Here is a 19,897-nt window from a genome sequence, read left to right on the forward strand (position 1 = left end):
GTCAAAGTACAAGCAATTTTTTCCCCTAGTACCTGTTCTTCTCCTTAGAAATTCTGAACATCCTACTGCCTAGAATAACCTGTCCCCTTTGCTCCCACTTCTTCTGCAAAGCATACATGCCACTTTTTCAACACCAGTGTTGCTGTTTCTTCAGTTACAGGAAAAGATCTTATATTAGAGAATACTGCTGTAAGAGAGTCAATAATCAAAAGCTCTTCAAGCTAGGCCTGTATTAAATATGAACAAGCCTCAGACAAGTGTAAAATTCACTCCACAACAAGTTTTTTAGAGACAAACTCTTTGCAGTTAGTGCACTAGGAATTGCCTATACTAAGGATCCTGACCTAATTTCCAAAATAAAACAAATTAAACAGCTCAGGATTTAAATTTCAATTATCTCATCCTGTGGAGACAGCCAAGTTAAGCATAAATGACATTTCTCCCAACTTTTTTTAGTGTCCCAAGCTAATGAGGTGACCCTTGTATGCATGAAGGAGGTTCTTTAGGTATTAGAGATCTGAAATGGTCCATGAAAAAAGTGAAGGTGTGTGACTGATTCGTGCATGACTATATTTCTGACCATTTAGTGTGTCTACCCCAAACATACAACATTCTTTGCATCAAAAAATACTCATCCTTTCTATTTCAGTATCAGTTGGAAATCCAGTGCCTCAGACTTCTAAAACTCCCACAGTATGTTCTTACAAATTATTTGCACAGGCAAACTGTGTGCCTACACTGGGAGGAGATGGGTATTAGAAATGAAACTGCTGCTGAAGAAGGCTTTTGAGAAAAAGCGTGCTGATTCTTATGAATGCATTATGACTCAAATGTGGCATAAAGTAAGATTAGAGAGAAATCTGTTGGTGTTACCAAATCTATCCACTCACAGTTCTCAAAGTAAAACTTATGGAAATCCATTCCTTCAACCAGGTTCCCCAATGCTTCAGGTTCAAATGAGGTCAAACCAGGATCACAGATTTTTCTGCAAAGAAAAGCACCACAGGCTTACAGTCTGCATTTGAACCTAAGAGCTATTTACACAATGAAGTGCTGATATGTCATTTGACTTACACCCCATGTCCACCTAACTATTTTCCTACTCCAAGGAGTAAGTTGTGAAGGACTCAATCCTCCTGCAACAACAAGGTGTCAGTGTGAGTTGGCATTTCACAAAAAGTAAGCCCGTTAGCTTCTGATTTCTCTTTTACTCTCTTTTTGTCCAACTCACTGCCCTCCTTGCTACTCTTCTTACAAAGCCAGGGCAATTTCCTTCCCTTTATCACTCCTATTGCTGTTTGATAACTGAATTTTACTTGATGTTCATTTAGATACCTTTCTTGTATTCTTACTCTCAACTTATGGAAGCTAGAATGCATAAAACTTTTTATCATCCCTGAGTGCATGACAGTGCATACCCAGGAATCAGATCATTGCTTGCACACAAACTGATAAACAACACATCAGAAGACATTTGTACTTACGTATAAGCCTCAAAGTCTCCATTATTGATGGCTTCTATCAGCTGCTCTGTTATCTTAATGATCTCTTGTTTACGCACTGTAAATGAGAAGGAAGAGCAATTGAACTGTGTGTAAGACTTCAATGGGAATATGAGGCTAGTGGATGCTTCATACAAGTAATATGGGGAGCACCATTAGTCTAGATCTCATAGGATGTTGCTCCCTGCATTCTGGACATACGCAGTAATGACAGGCATTCACATGAGGGTAGGGGGGCAGTGGTATGAAAGGGGAATGGTGATCCCAAAATGCAGAGTGAAAGGAAATAAAGATGTATTTCAATTATTTTTCTTCTAGAAAGGTCTAGGACACCAGAGGTGTCTCCTGGATGACAGCCTGAGATGCTTCTCGGGAGTCTGACTAATGAATGCCAATGAACCTTCTCATGTGAAGCACTTGTCTTGCAGTTTAAGATGTGAAAACCCTTCATCACAGTAGTCATATACATTAACCAAGCCAGTTGGAAAATGTTTCCAAACAATTTGCTTATCACTATCACCAATACCTCAGCTATTATGAGTGCTGCATTCTGTTCATCAGGTAGTTAGCTTTTGTCAGTCCAAAACCTACAACACAATTCATCATTCTGACAGCACTATCATTAATCCAACGCAGTACACTGGACTTCAAAACAAATGAAGATAGGGGCTACTCATATACTGTTACTTGGACCCACTCTGTCCAACACATCTGCATTCCCTTCTCTGGGTTTATCACAACAAATTGTCCAGGCCACACCACTTCTGAGGTGTTCCATGTTCTCTGCTCACAATAGCAAGGGAGCTGGCTTCACCACTCAGGCTGTACACTTTTCTGCACATTGAAAGATGTATACAGCACATGGATGAAAAGCACACAGTGGGCTATGTCTATTGTGAAAAATGTCCTTACACGTAAGTTGTATAAAATTGCTTCTGCACAAAGCAAGGTTACCTCACTCCCATGCAGACACACACCAGTGTGTACAGTATCTGGAAGATGGAGTCCATGGGACTCCATTTGAGATGTGTGAGGCAATCTGCCAACCATGGCCACCATGTCCTGACTCATCTTACAGAGATTTGTACCACCTTCCCAAGTTTCACTATGCAGCAGCAATGACCCTGTCGTTCAACACAAGTCCATTCCATCAGACTGCTTTTACTACATCCCGAGCTACAGCCAGCACACAGGTGATCTGACCCATGTTTTCGGAAGGACAAAGGAGAAGACATTTGTCCCTGCCTCATGAATCCCCGGGGCCTTGCACTGTGGAGATGCACAGACAGGCGGCGGGCTCACGACCCAGCAGGGGGCCACAACAGTGACCGGCACTGTCCTGCTGCTTTCCTCAAGCGCCACAAGGGGCAGACGACAGCAGGCACGCCAGGAGGAGCTTACAGCCGCGCTCTCCTCCCAGGCGGCGGGGGGCGGCCGAGCCGTGTTCCGGGCAGGCCCGCCGCGCCCGCGCCTGCGCCTCAAGCCGGAAACAACGTGATGAGTTGCCAGGGACGCTGTGGTCCTTTCCGGGCGGATGGGGCGGTGCAGCGGGCAGGGGTGAAGAGACGATGAGGAAAAGTACATCTAGAGTAGCTAGCATTAATTGCACTACTCCGCTACTTCTATCCAGCTGCTAACTTACACGGTGCACGGTTAAGCACAAAGGGGACTACTGGAGTTAGCAAAGGCTCCGACCGAGCACGCTCTAACTCCAATGTCTGCCCTGGGCTGTCCCAGGCAAGAAGCTTCTCTTCACAAGACTGTGTAGCTGCAAAACAAATGTAAGCATTAAAATAATAAACAAAATCCAGAAAGTAAAATAAAAACTAACAAAGAACCACAAACACACGCAGCCCCAGCCCCGGTCGGCACACGGAGACAGCCACATCCCAGCACCCTCTACCTGCTCTCTTGCCTCTGTCACACAGCAGCAGGGACAGACTTCTCAAGAGGGGACCACCCTGGCACCAGTGCATAAGACCCTCTCAGAGCACAGTAGGAATCGCAGTAATGCTGCTGAAGGTAGTTTAAGAGTGATCTGAAACTGGTCGGGGTAGTGACAGAGCAGCACGAGTGCAGGTACGAGTGAAAGGGAAAGGCAACCGAAACCACTGCAAATCTCAACTCAAGACGGCAGCGGAGTGGGACAAGGCTGCCCCACTTGGCAGAGAAGTGAACTGGCACTTCTCAGCGCTCCAAGCAAGGCCTTGGTAGTATGAGCAAGAGGAAGGAGTTAAGCAGTCATGGGCAGTTCACTGCAAAAAGGACTTCAGAAGATATCATTTCCCTTCCATCCTGTCTGGGCAAAACACCTTTCCTATTGCACCTCAAGAATCAGCAGATTGACATCCTTAGAGCTACTTCAAAAATAAGTAACAGAGAATCTCTGGGCTGCTTCATTGTATGAGATACTGATGCTGTGTGCAGAAAAACAGATAAGGAAGAAAGGAAGAAAGGAGGAGACAGAAGAAGGCATGCCTGTTCCTTCCTTCTCGGACTGACCTGATCAGACATTTCCAGCTCATATTGAAGATCCTTCCATTATAGCTCACTATTCTGAGGCAGCTAGTACAGTATGTTTGCATAGGGGAAAGGCTAGGAATCTCACTGAGATTTTCTCCAACCTGCTATGGTCTTTTTCCATATCCTTTTTGAAGTTTTTCTGCCACAGACTCCTCTATAGAAGCAGCCAATTCAGGAGAGCTCAGGCAGATGGCACCATAACTGGCTGGCTAACAATGGTACCAGCTAACTAAGCTAACAAGACAGACATACAAGGTAAAGCTCACAACAGAGAAATGCCCCTCAATAACAACATTATCAGAGGATTTTAATTCAGAGCATCTGACAATGGATTTAGAAATGCTATGGGGTCTTCCAGCAGCCACAGTTTCCCTTCCAAAGTATCCTTGAAGTATTCTGTAAAACCTGACTTGTCTTATTTTTATACTTTGCAAGCATGGTCCCTGTTCTGGAGTGCTCAGGAATTCGTGGCAAGCAAGACTGAATTCAGCCCTTGCATATCTCCTCCCTAAGAAGACCTGCACCACTGACCCTATTTACCACAAGGAAAACTAAGAGAAAGAGTGACTTGCCTGAGAAAACCTTAAAAGACAGTGTATCCTAACAAAGAACACATCTTTCCCAGATGAAAGCAAAGAAATTAAATTAGCTAGGATGAGGCTGTTTGGGATTTTGTTTCAAAAAGGAATGGTTTTGAAATTTTTGGTGTGCAAAGGAGGGTATTTTGCAGGAAGGGAGATGATTTCTTTTTATTCTGGAGTACTGGAAATGAAAAAAGAAAAATCAACATTCTGGAAGGAAGTTGAGGAAGGGAAAAATCTTGGGAAAGGAGAAATGGGAAAGGTGGAAGGAAGGGTGGGAAAAAGATGCCATCAAGCACTGCACCCTGGACTTACTGGCTGAGAAACAGAGAGAAAGCTGGGACTGCATGGACTCAGTCTGTGTTTTGCTCTCACTGTGCCTCCGTCCTTCAAGCACTGAGCTGCCATCCCCGGTGGAGAGAGGGGGAGCTAGCATGGCAGGGAATTAAAACACAAACAGAACACGCAAGTTCAGTAAATAAAAAAAAGAGAAAGGATATAGGAGAACATTAAAGAAACCACAATGCTGGGCACAAAACATGCAGGAGTATCCTCCAGAGCAAAGCCAAGTAGAGATAGCTCTACAATATGGACCTGCTGTGCAATTTAGAATGACACCATGGATGGCAGATGAGGAGGTGGTGGAGCTGCCCTTAGTCCCACCACAGTGGAAGCAACATATCCCTGTCACTGATGGAGGAAGACAATGTCTCTCCCACACTACAACAGAACAGATTTATGTAACCTGTTGTCTACTAAAAACAAGAAATTGGCAGAGGAATTGCACAAGCACCTCCCATTTCTCAGAGTCATGGCTATGCAGAACACCAAGAACTCCAACACCACCAAAGCTTTTGGTTTATGTAGTTTTGCTTAAGTGCTTCCTTAGCTTAGAACATGGAGGAGAAGGAGTTGAAAATAAACACTGGTGAACACTGCTACACTTAAAATTGAAGGATCATCAGAGCTGGCCAGAGCACAAACCATTACTGTGCAAACTCCCGTCCTCCCAACCACTACTCAAATGCTTCCTTCTGTTAAAATCATAGCAAAATCTGCCAACCTCTTCCAGGAAAAAAACCCAAATCAAACAACAAACAAACAAAACAAACAGCAAAACAAAACAAGACCCAAACGAACCACCACCAAATACCTCAGTTATAATCTGCAGCAATGTAGCCCTACACAATTCATAGATTTAGCCCTGGCTGGTTGCTCTATTCCCCACCCTGCACTGCTCTTCTGCTCCAGCCCCAGCCTTCCTCTCCTCTCAGAATTTATATTCAAGATTTACAGAACTCATTGATTTGACTGGCTCAAGTCTGGAACCTGTCTTGAACAAAGGAGACAAGGTTCTGAACAAATATCTGTTATGGACAGACCCAATGGAGATTAGATAAATCAGTTTCATTATCGCACTAACTAAACCACCCAGTTCCCTCAAACTCAGGTTCTGAATCCACGGGTTACTCTTTGGCAAAAATGTGGGAGTTAGAATACTGTACTGTAATGAGGTCAAGTCTTATCTGAAAAAATCTGTATTGCAGAGCCCATTCACTCCCTGGCACATTTCTGCTCCCTGTGACTCCTCAGAAGTGGAGCCAGCAGCTTGTGGCAAGTCACAGGAAAAGTATCAGGAACTTTCCCAGCTGACAGAGGTGACATTGCTGCTACACCACAGAGTCAGCATTGATTTTTCTCTGGATATGTAACTCAGATTGACTACAGGGAGGATAAGAATACCTGTCTCAAAGTGCCAACTATTAACACATTTGCCTCAGAATGCAAATCTGTGTTCACCTATCCTGAACTTGCTCATTCAGAAAAATGTCTGCTGTTTCTTCAGGAAGGTCAGGGAAAGGGCAGCTACTCAAGCAATGTCAGCAGATATGTAACCCAGGGCTCCTTCACCTAGAGAGTTTTACAAGCACAGAATATTTATGATATAGTCACTGACAAGTGTGAAATCTCTTCTCAGCCTCTCCCTCTACTGGTATCTCAGTCAAGGACAAGAAATAGAAATGATATTTAGGGAAAACAGGATAGAAATGGTCTTAAACTCAGAAACAAAAAATAGACCCAAAAAGTTAAAAGGAAAAAAAAAAAAGAAGCATGTGTATGTCACTGAAGAGATTCCCAGAAAAGGGTCAGAAAGGAAACTGGGCACTAACAGAGAGGTGTCAACTCCCTGTAACTTACAGGGAAGCACAAAACCACAACCAGATTCCAAACTTGAAGGGACTGGTAGGGATTTTCCACACCTAGAAGCAGACTGGAGATGAACAGATTATGATATTTGCACATAAAGAATTCCACCTGAGAAAAAACAAATTAGCTCAGGGCAAACAGTGTTTATGTTACACAGAGGCCAAGTCAGCCGGTTCTCCAACACTTGGTCCCACTGTGACAGGAATGACTGCTTCACTGTGAATTTATGAACTGAGTCAGACACAGAAATCTGGGAAGCTAGTTCAAAGTAATTATCAAATCACCATGATCCCTGCCTAGAAATTACAGGCAAAACACCTACCTTTCAGATCCTCATCTTCAGTTGTGGTGTTACAGCTCTCTGTGGAACCCTGCACAGCAGAACAGAGTATTACCAGGCATCAGCAGTTGTAGGCATGATTAAATAGTCTGATTTGTTTGTGAAGAAAGATGGGGGAAAGCACAGAAACACTGGCAAGGGCAGCAGGGAGAGGATGACGTGAGGAAGATCTGGATGGAAGCAGACCAAATATTAAGCAAAACTTAACAGTATCTCTGCTCAGCTTTAGCATGTTCAAGCCATCCACCTAGAACTTTTACAAGGACAGAAGCTACCAAACTGTCAAGTGATATCAAATGGGATTTGCTTCTTTCTGGAAGAATAGCCACAAGAAGCTAAAAAAAAGGCCTCCCAGGCTTTCTCAGAGGAATAGGTCTCCATTTTCAGAAGAAAAAAAAGTGCCTGTATCTTCTCTTCTACCCCACACACGAAAGAGTAGTGATTACACATCACAGTAGGAAAGAGATTATATTTGAACAGCTATCCCTACTCAGCCTCTTCCAGAGGTCCACAGCCATATCACGCAACCTTTCCAGTCTACTTCCAGCAGTATTCAGGAGCATGCTACAAACCAGACGTTGGAAAGGTAGAAATTGAAGACACATGAAGACAAGAACAAGGAGAGAAGCAGTAGTTTCTCTGACAACACTCCCAGCCCTTACCTTTATGCCATCTGTAGCATTATGGACAACAGTTGTTTGAGGCTCCTAGGAAAGGATGGAATAATCATTAAACTCAACTTCCAAAGCATTTTCATTTATTTTCACTCCCCAGCAAGTAGAGAAAAGATGACTGACATTTAAAGTAAAAAATCAAACCACAAACTCCAAACAGCACACATGTGCTCACGTGTGGGCGCACACAATTCCTGCACAGGTTTCCTGAAGAGAGAGGCTGCACTAAAAGCTACAGTCACAAGGAGACAAAGCCCCCAGCTTCCCTGAAAATGCCCGAATTACCAATTTGCCTCCAGTCACTGAGGCTGGCACCAACACCAGGCAGCAACTGTGCAACCTCTGTACTGTTCATGAAATAATGACCCCTCAAGCAGCATCTTCACTGGAAAATGCTTCAGAAGAGGTAGAGGGGGAAGAAAGGATACTACTGGGCTAGGGTCTTTGTCTCCCAGTTTTTGGGAAAGTTTGCCAGATATTTTACCTTAAAAAAGGGACATTCATAATTTCCATAATAAAAAAAATGATAGTCAGACTACTCTCAAAGGAGTTGCTAAGGAATTAGGCTCTGGAAAAAACATACACATTCTTAAAAGTCTCTAAAATTAGATCAAATTTCACTAACAAAACCAAAATTAATAATTTAGAAAGGTTCTCTCAGTATCAAAACCATCATGAACAAAGTCAGTGAAGGGAAAGCAGAAAATTATGAAGTGTCCCAAGAATGCTTCATCCTACAACAAAAACATCAAATCCCACCCTCCCAGCCCCATCAGAAAAGCCAGATCCAACTCTCCAGAGACACAAAACAAAAAGCACCTGCCAGCCTTATTGGTGCTAACTAGCTCCTACACTCACTCCTTCACTACTGGGACAAGACTTCAGGATCCTCTTCCCACTGCTGCCACTCTCACAGGGTGACTCAGAGATGGCAACAGTGACTGACAAGTGCAGTGACATACACTTAGCGATCTGCCTCTGTCACTGCCCTGTCATCAGGCTCTGCTGCCTGATCTTTCCAGCATACACAAGCAGACCATACTGAGCTGTGGCATTAAAAGTGCTAGGCACAGAGGGCACACTATGCGGCCTGCTGCACACAGCCCAAACAGAATATGCTAGCCCAGCAAATCAGCGAGCTGCAGAGAATCAACTACACAAGTGAGCAGGCCAGATGGGCAAACAGAGGATTACTCTAAAAACCCTTTGCCTGCCCTGTCTTCTGTGATGTCCTGAAGTCCATCCTCCATTTCCTGCATGTTGAAGAGTGGCTGGAATTTGCCACCCTCTTCTTCCAAACTAGCTTCTCCAAAGCTAGCAGGAACAGTTGAACGGGACACACAGAACTATACAGGGATGGCACATGGGGAAGTCTAGGCAAGCTGCGATTCCCACATCCAACCACAGCTCTGCTCAGCACCCCCACCCCAAAGCCTGTGAGGCTGTGATCAGGCTCCACAGCAGCACAGGGACACAGACAGGACAGAACAAAGCCAAAACACAAGCTGAAACAGAACAACACAAGCAGCACTTAGGATGGGAGTAGGGGAGTAGGGAAGGAGAGAAGGGAAGAGGACAGAATCAAAATTAAACCAAACAGGAAAAAAATAGTGGTTGGGGAAGATACCATGGACGTCTGCACTGGGGGTGTTTCTTTTGCAGTGCTTACTATACTGGTTTTGTTGTTGCTCTGTGGCTGAGACAGAAAAACATGGTTTTAGTTCCCCTGCAAGGCAGCAGAGGCAGCAAGAAAATGACAGTATTTTTGCTTCCACCCCAACCAGCTCCTCACACCCACACCTCCCACACAGGCTCAGTTACCAAGAGGGAAGACAAAGGAGTGCTGTTCAACCACTGGACATCATCCTTCCCTCAGAGGCAACAGAAATTGTTGTACCAGCCCCCAAATATGCATAGAGTGCTAGAGCTATAGGGAAGGAAAATGGGAAGGAAAAAGGCAGCAGCCCAAAGAGATAGGGAAAATCCTGCAACGAGTACCCATGAAAGTATTTGTCAAGGAAGAATGAGGTGGCAGCAGTCCCAAGAGAAAGAGACTACAAAATTGAGAGGTACACAATAATGACGGTGCAGTTTCAAACAGAACAAATAGGAGTCATGTCTGAGAACTCCTAAAATGTGCAGAAACACTCCTAGGTATGTGATGCTGCTGCTGAGAGTCCCAGGGAATCTACTGATGCAAGAAAAAACTGTGGTTAGCCCTATAAAAGGCAGAGAAAAGGTGAGGCATGGTGTGTTGTATCCCTGCTGTGACCTGAACAAAGAGACTTCAGGACCAAAATATGAAAAGGAATGGGATGCAAGGAAAAGGACATGCAGATCCCCAGGCAGCAAGTCTTCTGGATGGTGCCCAGTAGTTTTGCATCTTTCTCTCTTCAATTTCTCTTGTAGCTGTGGTAGAAGAATAGAATCTCAATTTCCCGCATTCACACTGCGTAAGAGTGAGGCAATCACCATGTTGCTGCAAAGAAATGTCTTATTGAGTCATGTACATCAGTTACATGATGGATGAGCAAAGTCTGTATCTGTAAGAAGCCTAATCTGTGTCCAAGCTCACAAATCCATTTGGTTATTGGAAACTTAGGCCCACAGTTACACTGCTGTGTACTCTTTACGAGACACCACTAACAAAGTCAAAATCAGCACCACAAGAGTCTCACTTTAAACTCCCTGCTGTACAGATGAAGGTACTAACTGGGAGCTCACAGCAGTGTGACCTCATTGCAGCTGCTCCACCCCACAGTTCTTGGGCAGTGCAAACTCATACTGCAAAACATTAGGCCTCCATCACCCAGCAACCACCCCAATGGAGGAAGAAGTCAAATGCTGCTGAAAAACATCTGCCACTGTCAGCCAGAAATACATCCTATGATGCTGGGAATTCACACATGCATCTAGTAATACTTCAGTTTTTCTTAGCAAGCAGCATGTCTTGGCTTAGCTACATTCTTTTTTGAAAGGGAGAGAGAGGAGACACAGAAGAGGAAGTGCAAGAGTGAGGCAAAAATTCATTCTTTAGAAGTCCATGGAAGAAAAAAAATTATGATACGCTCCATCTCTGAAGCTAAGAAATGAGAAATGCTTCACAAATTACTGTTTATTGCCTTTTCCTGTACATCCCTGCATAGTCCTAAGACTTTGGCCTTCCAAGAGCTTTGCTTTGTGCATGTCTTTCCAGCCTGATGGCAGGCCACTATGGATGTAACACAGGAGCAGATCAACCTGAAAAAAATAATCCTAAACTATTTTGTGGCATAAACATAACACAACTTCTGGCAATATCTGGATCCACCTCTCCACACAGCACTGAGGTTCCCATGCTACTTCAGAAACGGTGATCCTAATGCAGAGGTCTGTCTTCCAAACCTCTTCCACTGAGAAGGGCACAGCCCATTTTTCACTGTCCACCAGGATAAGAAGGCAAAATTAGAATGAAAGAAGCTATACAAAAATATTTTTTTTTTGGAAGGCTTTATAACTGAAGCCAAATGGGAAGAAAAGGCAAAAACATCCAGGGAGCCACTGTTCTGAAAAAGAAATGGACAACAGCTTGCTAGATGTGCAATGTCACCTTAGGGCGGTGCCTGGCGAGCGGGAGATTTAAACGAGGAGCGGCAGCGGCGATGCCACAGCCTGGTTCGGCAAGAGAGAGCAGGACCGAGGCTAGCTCAGCTGAAACGCGCTTCCTCGAAGCTTTTTTCTCCTCCATTTTGCGTCTCTCTCGATCCGAGGAGCCCAGAAGGAGGCAGGGAGCGGCAAGGCGTTAAGTGCTCGCTGGAAGGTGAGGCAGAGGGGCGGTGCCTGGCGAGCGGGTGATTTAAACGAGGAGCAGCCATCTCTGCTGAGCCCAGCTGCAGCGCGCCGGGGGAAAAAAAAATCCATACTAACTTAACTGTCATCAGACCTTCAAGAAAGCAAGACATGGTGCAAACTAGGTCCAAGTTGTACAACACTTGTAAAACTGTGGGCACTCAAACAGAGCCCACCTGTAGGAATTCAGGTGTCCAGGCAACTGGATGTGAGGAGTGTTGGAGCCTGGCACTTGAAGTCGAGGGAGACAGAGGCATTGGCTGCATTAGGTGTGAGCTGATTAATAGTCTGCTTAACCTAGTGGCTGAACTCAAGGGAGAAGTGGAGCGCCTCAAGGCTGAAAGGGAACGCAGAAGAAGCAAGGGTAAACCCTTCCAGCCATCCTCATATCCTGAGCTGCCCTTGCACAACAGATATAGGGCACTAGAGGTTGAGGATGAGGTGGTTTTGGAGAAGACAGAAGCACCATTGGCTGGGAGGGCAACTGAAACAAATCAGTTGCCCCCTCGCATCAGAACAAGTACCCAGAAGAAAAAAAAGAGGGTAATTGTTATTGGTGATTCCCTTCTGAAGGGAACAGAGGGCCCCATATGCCAGCCAGACCCCTTCCACAGGGAGATCTGCTGCCTCCCTGGAGCCCGGGTCAGGGATGTTACCAGGAGGCTGCCTACTGTAGTGCAGCCCTCTTATTACTATCCTTATTAGTTATACAGGCGGGAAATTATGAGGTTAATACCAGAGGGCTAAAAGCTAGCAAAAGGGACTTCAAGGCACTGGGAAAAGCAGTTGAGGGAGCAGGGGCACAGGTAATCTTTTCATCTATACCCTCAGTCACAGGTTGGAATGCAGAGAGGAATAGGAAAGGGTATTTGATGAACAAGTGGCTCAGAGGTTGGTGCCTCCAAGAAAACTTCGGATTCTTTGATCTTGGGGAACTTCATCTTGCCACAGGTCTGCAAGCAACAGATGGGGTACAACTGACACAGAAGGGGAGAAGGACCCTGGCACATGAGTCTGGCTGGGCTTGCTGAGAGGGCTTTAAACTAGAGTGGAAGGGGGAGGGGGTTAAACATGACACCACTAGAGATAAATCAAAAGAAACTGAGGACAGTAGGCTAGAGATAGGGGTAAAAGCAGCAGCCCAGATGAAGTGCATGTACACTAATGCACGCAGTATGGGTAACAAACAAGAGGAGCTGGAAGCCTTGGTACTGAAGGAAAACTATGATGTTGTCGCCATCACTGAAACGTGGTGGGATGACTCGCATGATTGGAGTGCTGTAATCAATGGCTATAGACTCTTCAGGAGAGACAGGCAAGGGAGAAGAGGTGGGGGAGGGGCTCTGTACATTAGGAATGCTCTGGATGTCATGGGGGTAGAAATCAAGGATGATCAAGTTGAGTCATTATGGGTGAGAATTAAGGGGAAGACCAACAGGGCTGACATCCTGGGAGGAGTCTGTTATAGACCACCCAATCAGAAACAAGAGGTTGATTTATTACTCTTTAAACAACTGGAGGCTGCCTCAAGATCACCTGCCCCTGTTCTGGTGGGTGACTTTAACCTACCAGACATCTGCTGGGACTTAAACACTGCAGAGAAGAAGCAGTCTAGAAGGTTTCTAGAATGTGTGGAAGACAACTTCCTATCCCAGCTGTTATGTGAGCCTACCAGGGGGGCAGCCCTGCTTGACCTGCTGCTCACAAATAGAGAGGGCTTGGTAGGGGATGTGGTGGTTGGAAGCTGCCTGGGGTCCAGTGACCATGAAATTAAAGAGTCTTCAATATATGGAGAAACCAGGAGGGGCATCAACAGAACCTCCACGCTGGACTTCTGAAGGGCAGACTTCAGCCTATTTAAGGAACTAATTCAGAAAGTTCCTTGGGAAAAAGCCCTTGAAAACAAAGGGGTCCAGGAAGGTTGGACCTACTTCAAGAAAGAACTCCTGAAGGCACAGGAGCAGCTGTGCCATTGAGCTGGAAGACGAGCTGACGAGGGAGGCAGCCAGACAGGATGGGCAGGGAGCTGCTGAAGGAATTAAAGATTAAAAAGAGAGTATATCACCTTTGGAAAAGAGGGGAGGTGTCCCAGGAAAAGTTCAAGGAAATTGCTAGGTCTTGTAGAGGAAAAAATTAGAGAGGCAAAAGCCCATTTACAACTTAGGCTGGCCATTGGCTGTCAAGGAAAAATAAAAAATGTTTTCTTCAAATATTATGAATGGCAGAGAAAGGGCCAGGACAACTCCAATCCTTATTAGATAGAGAGGGGAGTACAGTGACTAAGGATGAGGAAAGACAGAGGTGCTTAACACCTTCTTTGCCTCAATCCTCAATAGGTGGGACAGGTTGTCTCCAGGACAGCTGACTCTTGAAGTGGGCGGATGGAGTCAGGGGACCAGTATAGTCCTCCTCTAAATCCATGGAAGAAAGTAAGGGGACCTGCTGAGACACCTGGATCCTCACAAGTCCATGGGACTGGATGGGATCCATCCTAGGGTGCTGAGAGAGCTGGCAGATGAGCTGGCCAAGCCACTCTCCATCATCTATCAACAGTCCTGGCTCACTGGAGAGATCCCTGAAGACTGGAAGCTGGCCAGTGTGATACCCATACACAAGAAGGGTCGTAAGGAGGAGCCAGAAAACTACAGACCTGTCAGCCTGACCTCAGTGCCGGGCAAGGTCAAGGAACAGGTCATCTTGAGTGCCATCACAAAGCACCTACAGGATGGCCAAGGGATCAGGCCCAGCCAGCATGGGTTTAGGAAGGGCAGGTCCTGTCTCACCAACCTGATCTCCTTTTATGATCAGGTTACCTGCCTGGTGAATGTGGGGAAGGCTGTGGATGTAGTCTACTCGGACTTCAGCGAAGCCTTCAACAATGTCTGCCACGAGAAGCTCCTAGCCAAGCTGGCAGCTCATGGTTTGGACAGATTCACTCTGTGCTGGGTCAAGAACTGGCTGGATGGCAGAGCCCAGAGAGTGGTGGTGAATGGTGCCACATCCAGTTGGCAGCCAGTCACTAGTGGTGTTCCCCAAGGATCAGTGCTGGGCCCAGTCCTGTTCAATATCTTTATTGATGACCTGGATGAGGGGATTGAGTCCATCATCAGTAAGTTTGCAGATGACACCAAGCTAGGAGCAGGTGTTGATCTGTTGGAAGGTAGGAGAGCCCTGCAGAGGGGACCTGGACAGGCTGGATAGGTGGGCAGAGGCCAATGGGATGACATTTAACAAGGCCAAGTGCAGAGTTTTGCATTTTGGCCACAATAACCCCAAGCAGCACTACAGGCTGGGGACTGAGTGGCTGGAAAGCAGCCAGGAAGAAAAGGGACCTGGGGGTACTGACAGATAGTAGGCTGAAGATGAGCCAGCAGTGTGCCCAGGTGGCCAAGAGAGGCCAATGGCATCCTGGCCTGCTTCAAGGAACAGTGTGGCCAGTAGGACAAGGGAGGTTATTCTTCCCCTGTACTCAGCACTGGTCAGGCCACACCTTGAGTACTGTGTCCAGTTCTGAGCCCCTCATTTCAAGAAAGATGTTGAGGTGCTGGAACGTGTCCAGAGAAGGGCAACAAAGCTGGTGAGGGGCCTGGAACACAAACCCTATGAGGAGAGACTGAGGGAGCTGGGGTTGTTTAGCCTGGAGAAGAGGAGGCTCAGGGCTGACCTCATTGCTGTCTACAACTACCTGAAGGGAGGTTGCAGCCAGGTGGGGGTTGGCCTCTTCTCCCAGGCAAGCAGCCACAGAACAAGGGGACACAGTCTCAAGTTGTGCCAGGGAAAGTATAGGCTGGATGATAGGAGGAAGTTCTTCACAGAGAGAGTGATTTCCCATTGGAATGGGCTGCCCAGGGAGGTGGTGGAGGCACCATCCCTGGAGGTGTTCAAGAAAAGAGTGGATGAGGCACTCAACGCCATGGTCTAGTTGACTGGCTAGGGCTGGGGGATAGGTTGGACTAGATGATCTTGGAGGTCTCCCTTCCAACCTGGTTGATTCTAATGATTCTTACAGTGTGCAAACCTTTACACACCCAATACACAACAGCCTACTCTCTAAGGCTGCACTTGGCTACCCAATTTTTGTAACTCTTCCCCAGCCAAAGGGCAGAAGATCAAATACCATGATTGCTTGTCCAGAATCAAGCAGCATTTTACTCCAGGACAGAAGCACAAGGAAAAATGAAGCAGAAGACTTAGCCCTAAGTGTTTTTTTTTTCCACAACTCAGTTGATGCTGTCTGACACCCTGAACTTCACACACATGCACTCATGGTCTTGTGCCACCTAACAAATTACGCCTTCACTGGAACAGACTTGACTCACCCTTCCCTGAGCCTCAGGTAGCACAAACTCATCCTTCCTTCCCTTCCTACTGTCAGGTCAACACCTAGTCACTGGGAAGGCTACAATGCTTGGTAATTCACAGCAGTACATCTCAAATTAAAAGAAGCCAATTTCACCTAAACAGGTGCCAGGCACTTCTTAAAACTCTGTGAACACAATTAGTTTTTTGGCACCACAGTTGGCAGCATTTCCTGAGCTAGATGGGAGTCAGACACAACCAACACAGAGGGTGCAACAGGAAGAAAACAGGCCAGTGCTCATATCGCTAAGGACACATTTTTCTAGCTATCTATAAAAAAAATAAGTGACAACACTTGGGATAGTCTCTTTTTAGCCATCACCACTGTTTCCACATTTCAGAGGCTGACATTTACGCAGTTTACATATACAAACTGCTTTAAAAACAACATGTAATGGAAATTAAATATGGATGGCAGTTAGATAGAAAAGAAGGGCAAGAAAGGCACGAGTGAACACCTGCCCTGAGTTTTTGTAAAGGCAGGACTGGTAAAAAGTCAGTCTTACATCACAGTCTTACATCACATGTTCCAAGCAGTACTTATTTAGGTTTACAAAAGGGAGTGAGGAGAAAGAGAAGAAAGGTCTTCCAGAGAGCTGTAACGTTCCTGTTCCTACCTCCAATAGGGAAGAAGTATTTTCTGTTGGTTGTTTTTTTTTTTTAATTATGTATAAAGAAGACAATGCAATAACTAACTTTGCACTTTGGTTACTGTTCATTTCTCAGTATCAGAGACAAAGACATCACCTAATGGGCTATTCATGACTTCTTACAATATGGCACTGGCCAATTTTCTCTTTGCTTCCTTGAGAGTAGTAGACTACTTTTCTGAACAAATTCTATGGTTATCAAACATCTGGATGGATGAAAAAAAAAGGAAATGGACAGGACAGGGGAGGCAGTTGCTGGGTATTCTGTCAGGCTGGGATACATTAACAAGAATACAGACAAAAGGAAGTTTTGGATTTATAAAGGGCTCTGACAAACCTTTTCAGTTAAGTATGCTAAAAAAAAAAGTGATTGGCAGCTCTGAGCTGCCTGGTTGTGCTGTACCCACACATTGCATCTGAAACAGTGAAGCCCCATCAGTCTCTGCCACATTTGGAGCAACTCCCAGTTTGTTCTACACTGCAGGGCACCCACCAAGGATGACAGCACCAAAATCAGGCAAAGCACCTGTTCCTCTTTTTGGCACCTCTGCAACAGTATGACAAAGCCCTATGTCCAGGCAAGGCATACACCTGCTCCACTGAGCTCAGGAGAACCACTGCCTTTTTTTATTACACACTCTGAGCAGCCAAGTCAAACAGCACTACCAGCTGTAGATTTTCTGCACAAAATGGGAACTGTGTGATAGGGCTGGGGGCCGACAATCACAGGGCTCTTTAAGTGAGTAACACTCCACCTTTCAGTGCAAAAATGATTTCCCTCCCCTACCTCCCACCGCCCCCCTGCACAGACATGCTATGTAAGGTGATGAGCATAAGCTGAGCGTGCATGGCATGAGAATGGCAGACGCACGAATTGCAGGCAGCTTACTGGAGGTGCTCACCATCAAATGCACACTGGAGCTCGACTTCCTTTTCTGGACACACCATTTGAGAGAGGAAAGAGAAAGGGAAGAGAGGAGATGAGAAGAAAAGCACAGAACTATTCAGACCATCAGTGTGGCAGCACAGGTCCCCTGCTAATAATGCTCATCAAGTATAAGCAGCAGCAGAAAATGCACAGATACACAAGAAGGTGCAGTGTAAAGTGACCATTAAAGAACATAAACTATGCACCAAGGGAATGGACAGGACCCTTGTCCACTGAGGTGGCCCCACACATTGATATAAGGAGAGCAGAAAAAACAGAGGAATATTTATGCATGAGAAGCGAGATGCAAGGGAGGGGTGCCATTAATATGCTCTTCCACTCAGAAAACTGTGCAGCTTCCCCAGCCACCACTGAAGAGGTAGGCAGAAAACCACTGCGTGTTTACATCTGGAGGAAGTTAAGGTGCATTTGAAACTGGATTCGGAGAGTAGGGTAGAAATGAGAAGGGGCATTCCCAAGGGCTAAAGAAGAGGAGAAACTTCTGTGAAGAGCTTTGGGAGAGAAATGGGCTCCCTCATACAGGAATTAGGAGCTGACTGGAGTGGCAAGGTGCACCCATGCTCAGACAGAGGAAAGGCAAGAAACATCAAGAGGCACCCAACAGCCAGAGTACCCTTGCATTCCCAGGTACTGGGAGGAACAACAAACAGGAAAGCAATGCTTAAGCATACCAAATCTTCCTGGACTCTGCTCTCCAGTTCAAAGGCATCTTCAGTCATCTTCCGAAGATGCCTTCCACACCAAAACCACGCTCCCTAGTAAACAAGGCTTGGCATGCATTTCTCCGCTCTGCCACTACACTCTTTAATGTTACTGTCTCAGCTGAGCCTGGCAGAGCTTTCACATTACAATGATCCCCCTTTTCCCTGCTGTCTCCCATCTTATTCTCCTTTGGTATGGACTAGGTTTATTTTTCTGTTGCTTATGTAGAGTCTAGCTCACAGCAATGTGTGATGGCATGGGGCTCAGTATGTAGCTTGGGACTCCTGCACACTACGATGGCCCTTCTATAGAACAGCCCTTGAACTCAGGCACAGGCCATGGAGATGTGCCATTTCTTACACTTCCTCAGCTTTTCACAATCCGAATACTGCCCTTTGTCCCTACTGTCTTCACAAGGCAGTTCAAGCACATGTGTAGACAGGCATGTCTTTGTAAGCAGAAAATGCCCACATTCACCTCATACCCAGAACCACATTCCTAATCACACCATATATCCAGAATTATGCACCCAAAGCACAAACAGACTTAAAACTAGCAAAGTTACTGCATCATCTGTTCTCTAATTTCAGTACAGGACAGACTCTGATTGCTAACCTGTTCGACATTTGGCTCATGAATCTTCCACTCAATGAAGGCATAACAAAAGGTTGGCCATTACCTGTTTCACAAAATTGTGACTCTTCTTCTCTTAGAACAATTTTAATTCTCCACAGGCTTTGTCCTCAAGCTGAAGTATAAAACAGAATGTACTACCAGTATACCAAATATAATGATTAGACCAACAACGACCCAGAGGAATACCTGTACACAGTCATGACAGGGAGTTTTTAACTGAGAAGTGAAAATTCACAACAGCTAAGAAACTGATCCAAAACTTCAGTTTTTAATGTATTCTATAAAGTTGCAGACAAACAGGGGCTATAAAAATACTGAGGGAATTGATCTCTTAAACAAAGACAGTTGTCATTTGAAGTTCATATCAACTTCCAGTGAGTTTACAGCATCAAGTAGAGGGGCCAGAAAGAGAGAGACAAATCAAAAGTCAACTAAGGCCATACAGACAACCAATCACCCTCCCTATATAGAAGCACAAGTAACACTGACATAGGAGGAAACGGAACCCTCTGTAGATCAGAATTTAGTAGGTGTACAGTCTAAATTTAAACCAGCATTAGTCTATTAACATGGAGTGATCTATTGTAGAAATCCAGAAGCATATTACTGGTTACTATAACAACAGGAGAATGAAAAGCTTAGTTAGGCAGGATGAAAACGGTGAGGGAGTGAGGTCTCTTAAGACCACAGCAAGAAAATACTATTACAACTCACTCAAAACAGGCTGGAGCCAGCAGTATGCCCAGGTGGCCAAGAGAGCCAGTGGCATCCTGGGCCCTGCATCAAGAATGGGTGTGGTCAGCAGAGCAGGGAGGTCATTCTGCCCCTCTACTTCTGCACTGGTTAGACCACACCTTGAGTACTGTGTTCAGTTCTGGGCACCCAGTTATAGGAGGGACATAGAATGCTTGAGCGTGGTCCAGAGAAGGGCGACGAGGCTGGTGA

The 19,897-nt window shown here is 45.6% G+C and overlaps 1 protein-coding gene across 15 annotated transcripts in view; it reads right to left on the bottom strand.

Moving 5' to 3' along the window:
- CAMK2G (calcium/calmodulin dependent protein kinase II gamma) overlaps positions 1-19,897 on the bottom strand; it is a 136,472-nt gene that overhangs the window by 4,838 nt on the left and 111,737 nt on the right. For 2 of the 15 annotated variants that reach the window (XM_064144939.1, XM_064144938.1), the window contains exons 14-21: positions 17,568-17,600; positions 9,456-9,524; positions 7,817-7,861; positions 7,137-7,185; positions 4,922-5,035; positions 3,145-3,270; positions 1,485-1,560; positions 891-985 (exon numbers count right to left, since the gene is read on the bottom strand). In XM_064144939.1, the coding sequence (XP_064001009.1) occupies positions 891-985; positions 1,485-1,560; positions 3,145-3,270; positions 4,922-5,035; positions 7,137-7,185; positions 7,817-7,861; positions 9,456-9,524; positions 17,568-17,600 (607 nt within the window). The remainder of the gene's footprint in view (positions 1-890; positions 986-1,484; positions 1,561-3,144; positions 3,271-4,921; positions 5,036-7,136; positions 7,186-7,816; positions 7,862-9,455; positions 9,525-17,567; positions 17,601-19,897) is intronic. The other 13 variants (XM_064144940.1, XM_064144941.1, XM_064144946.1 and 10 more) reach the window with 13 other exon arrangements.

Source organism: Pogoniulus pusillus, chromosome 6 (genome assembly GCF_015220805.1).
Source record: "Pogoniulus pusillus isolate bPogPus1 chromosome 6, bPogPus1.pri, whole genome shotgun sequence".
NCBI lineage: Eukaryota > Metazoa > Chordata > Aves > Piciformes > Lybiidae > Pogoniulus > Pogoniulus pusillus.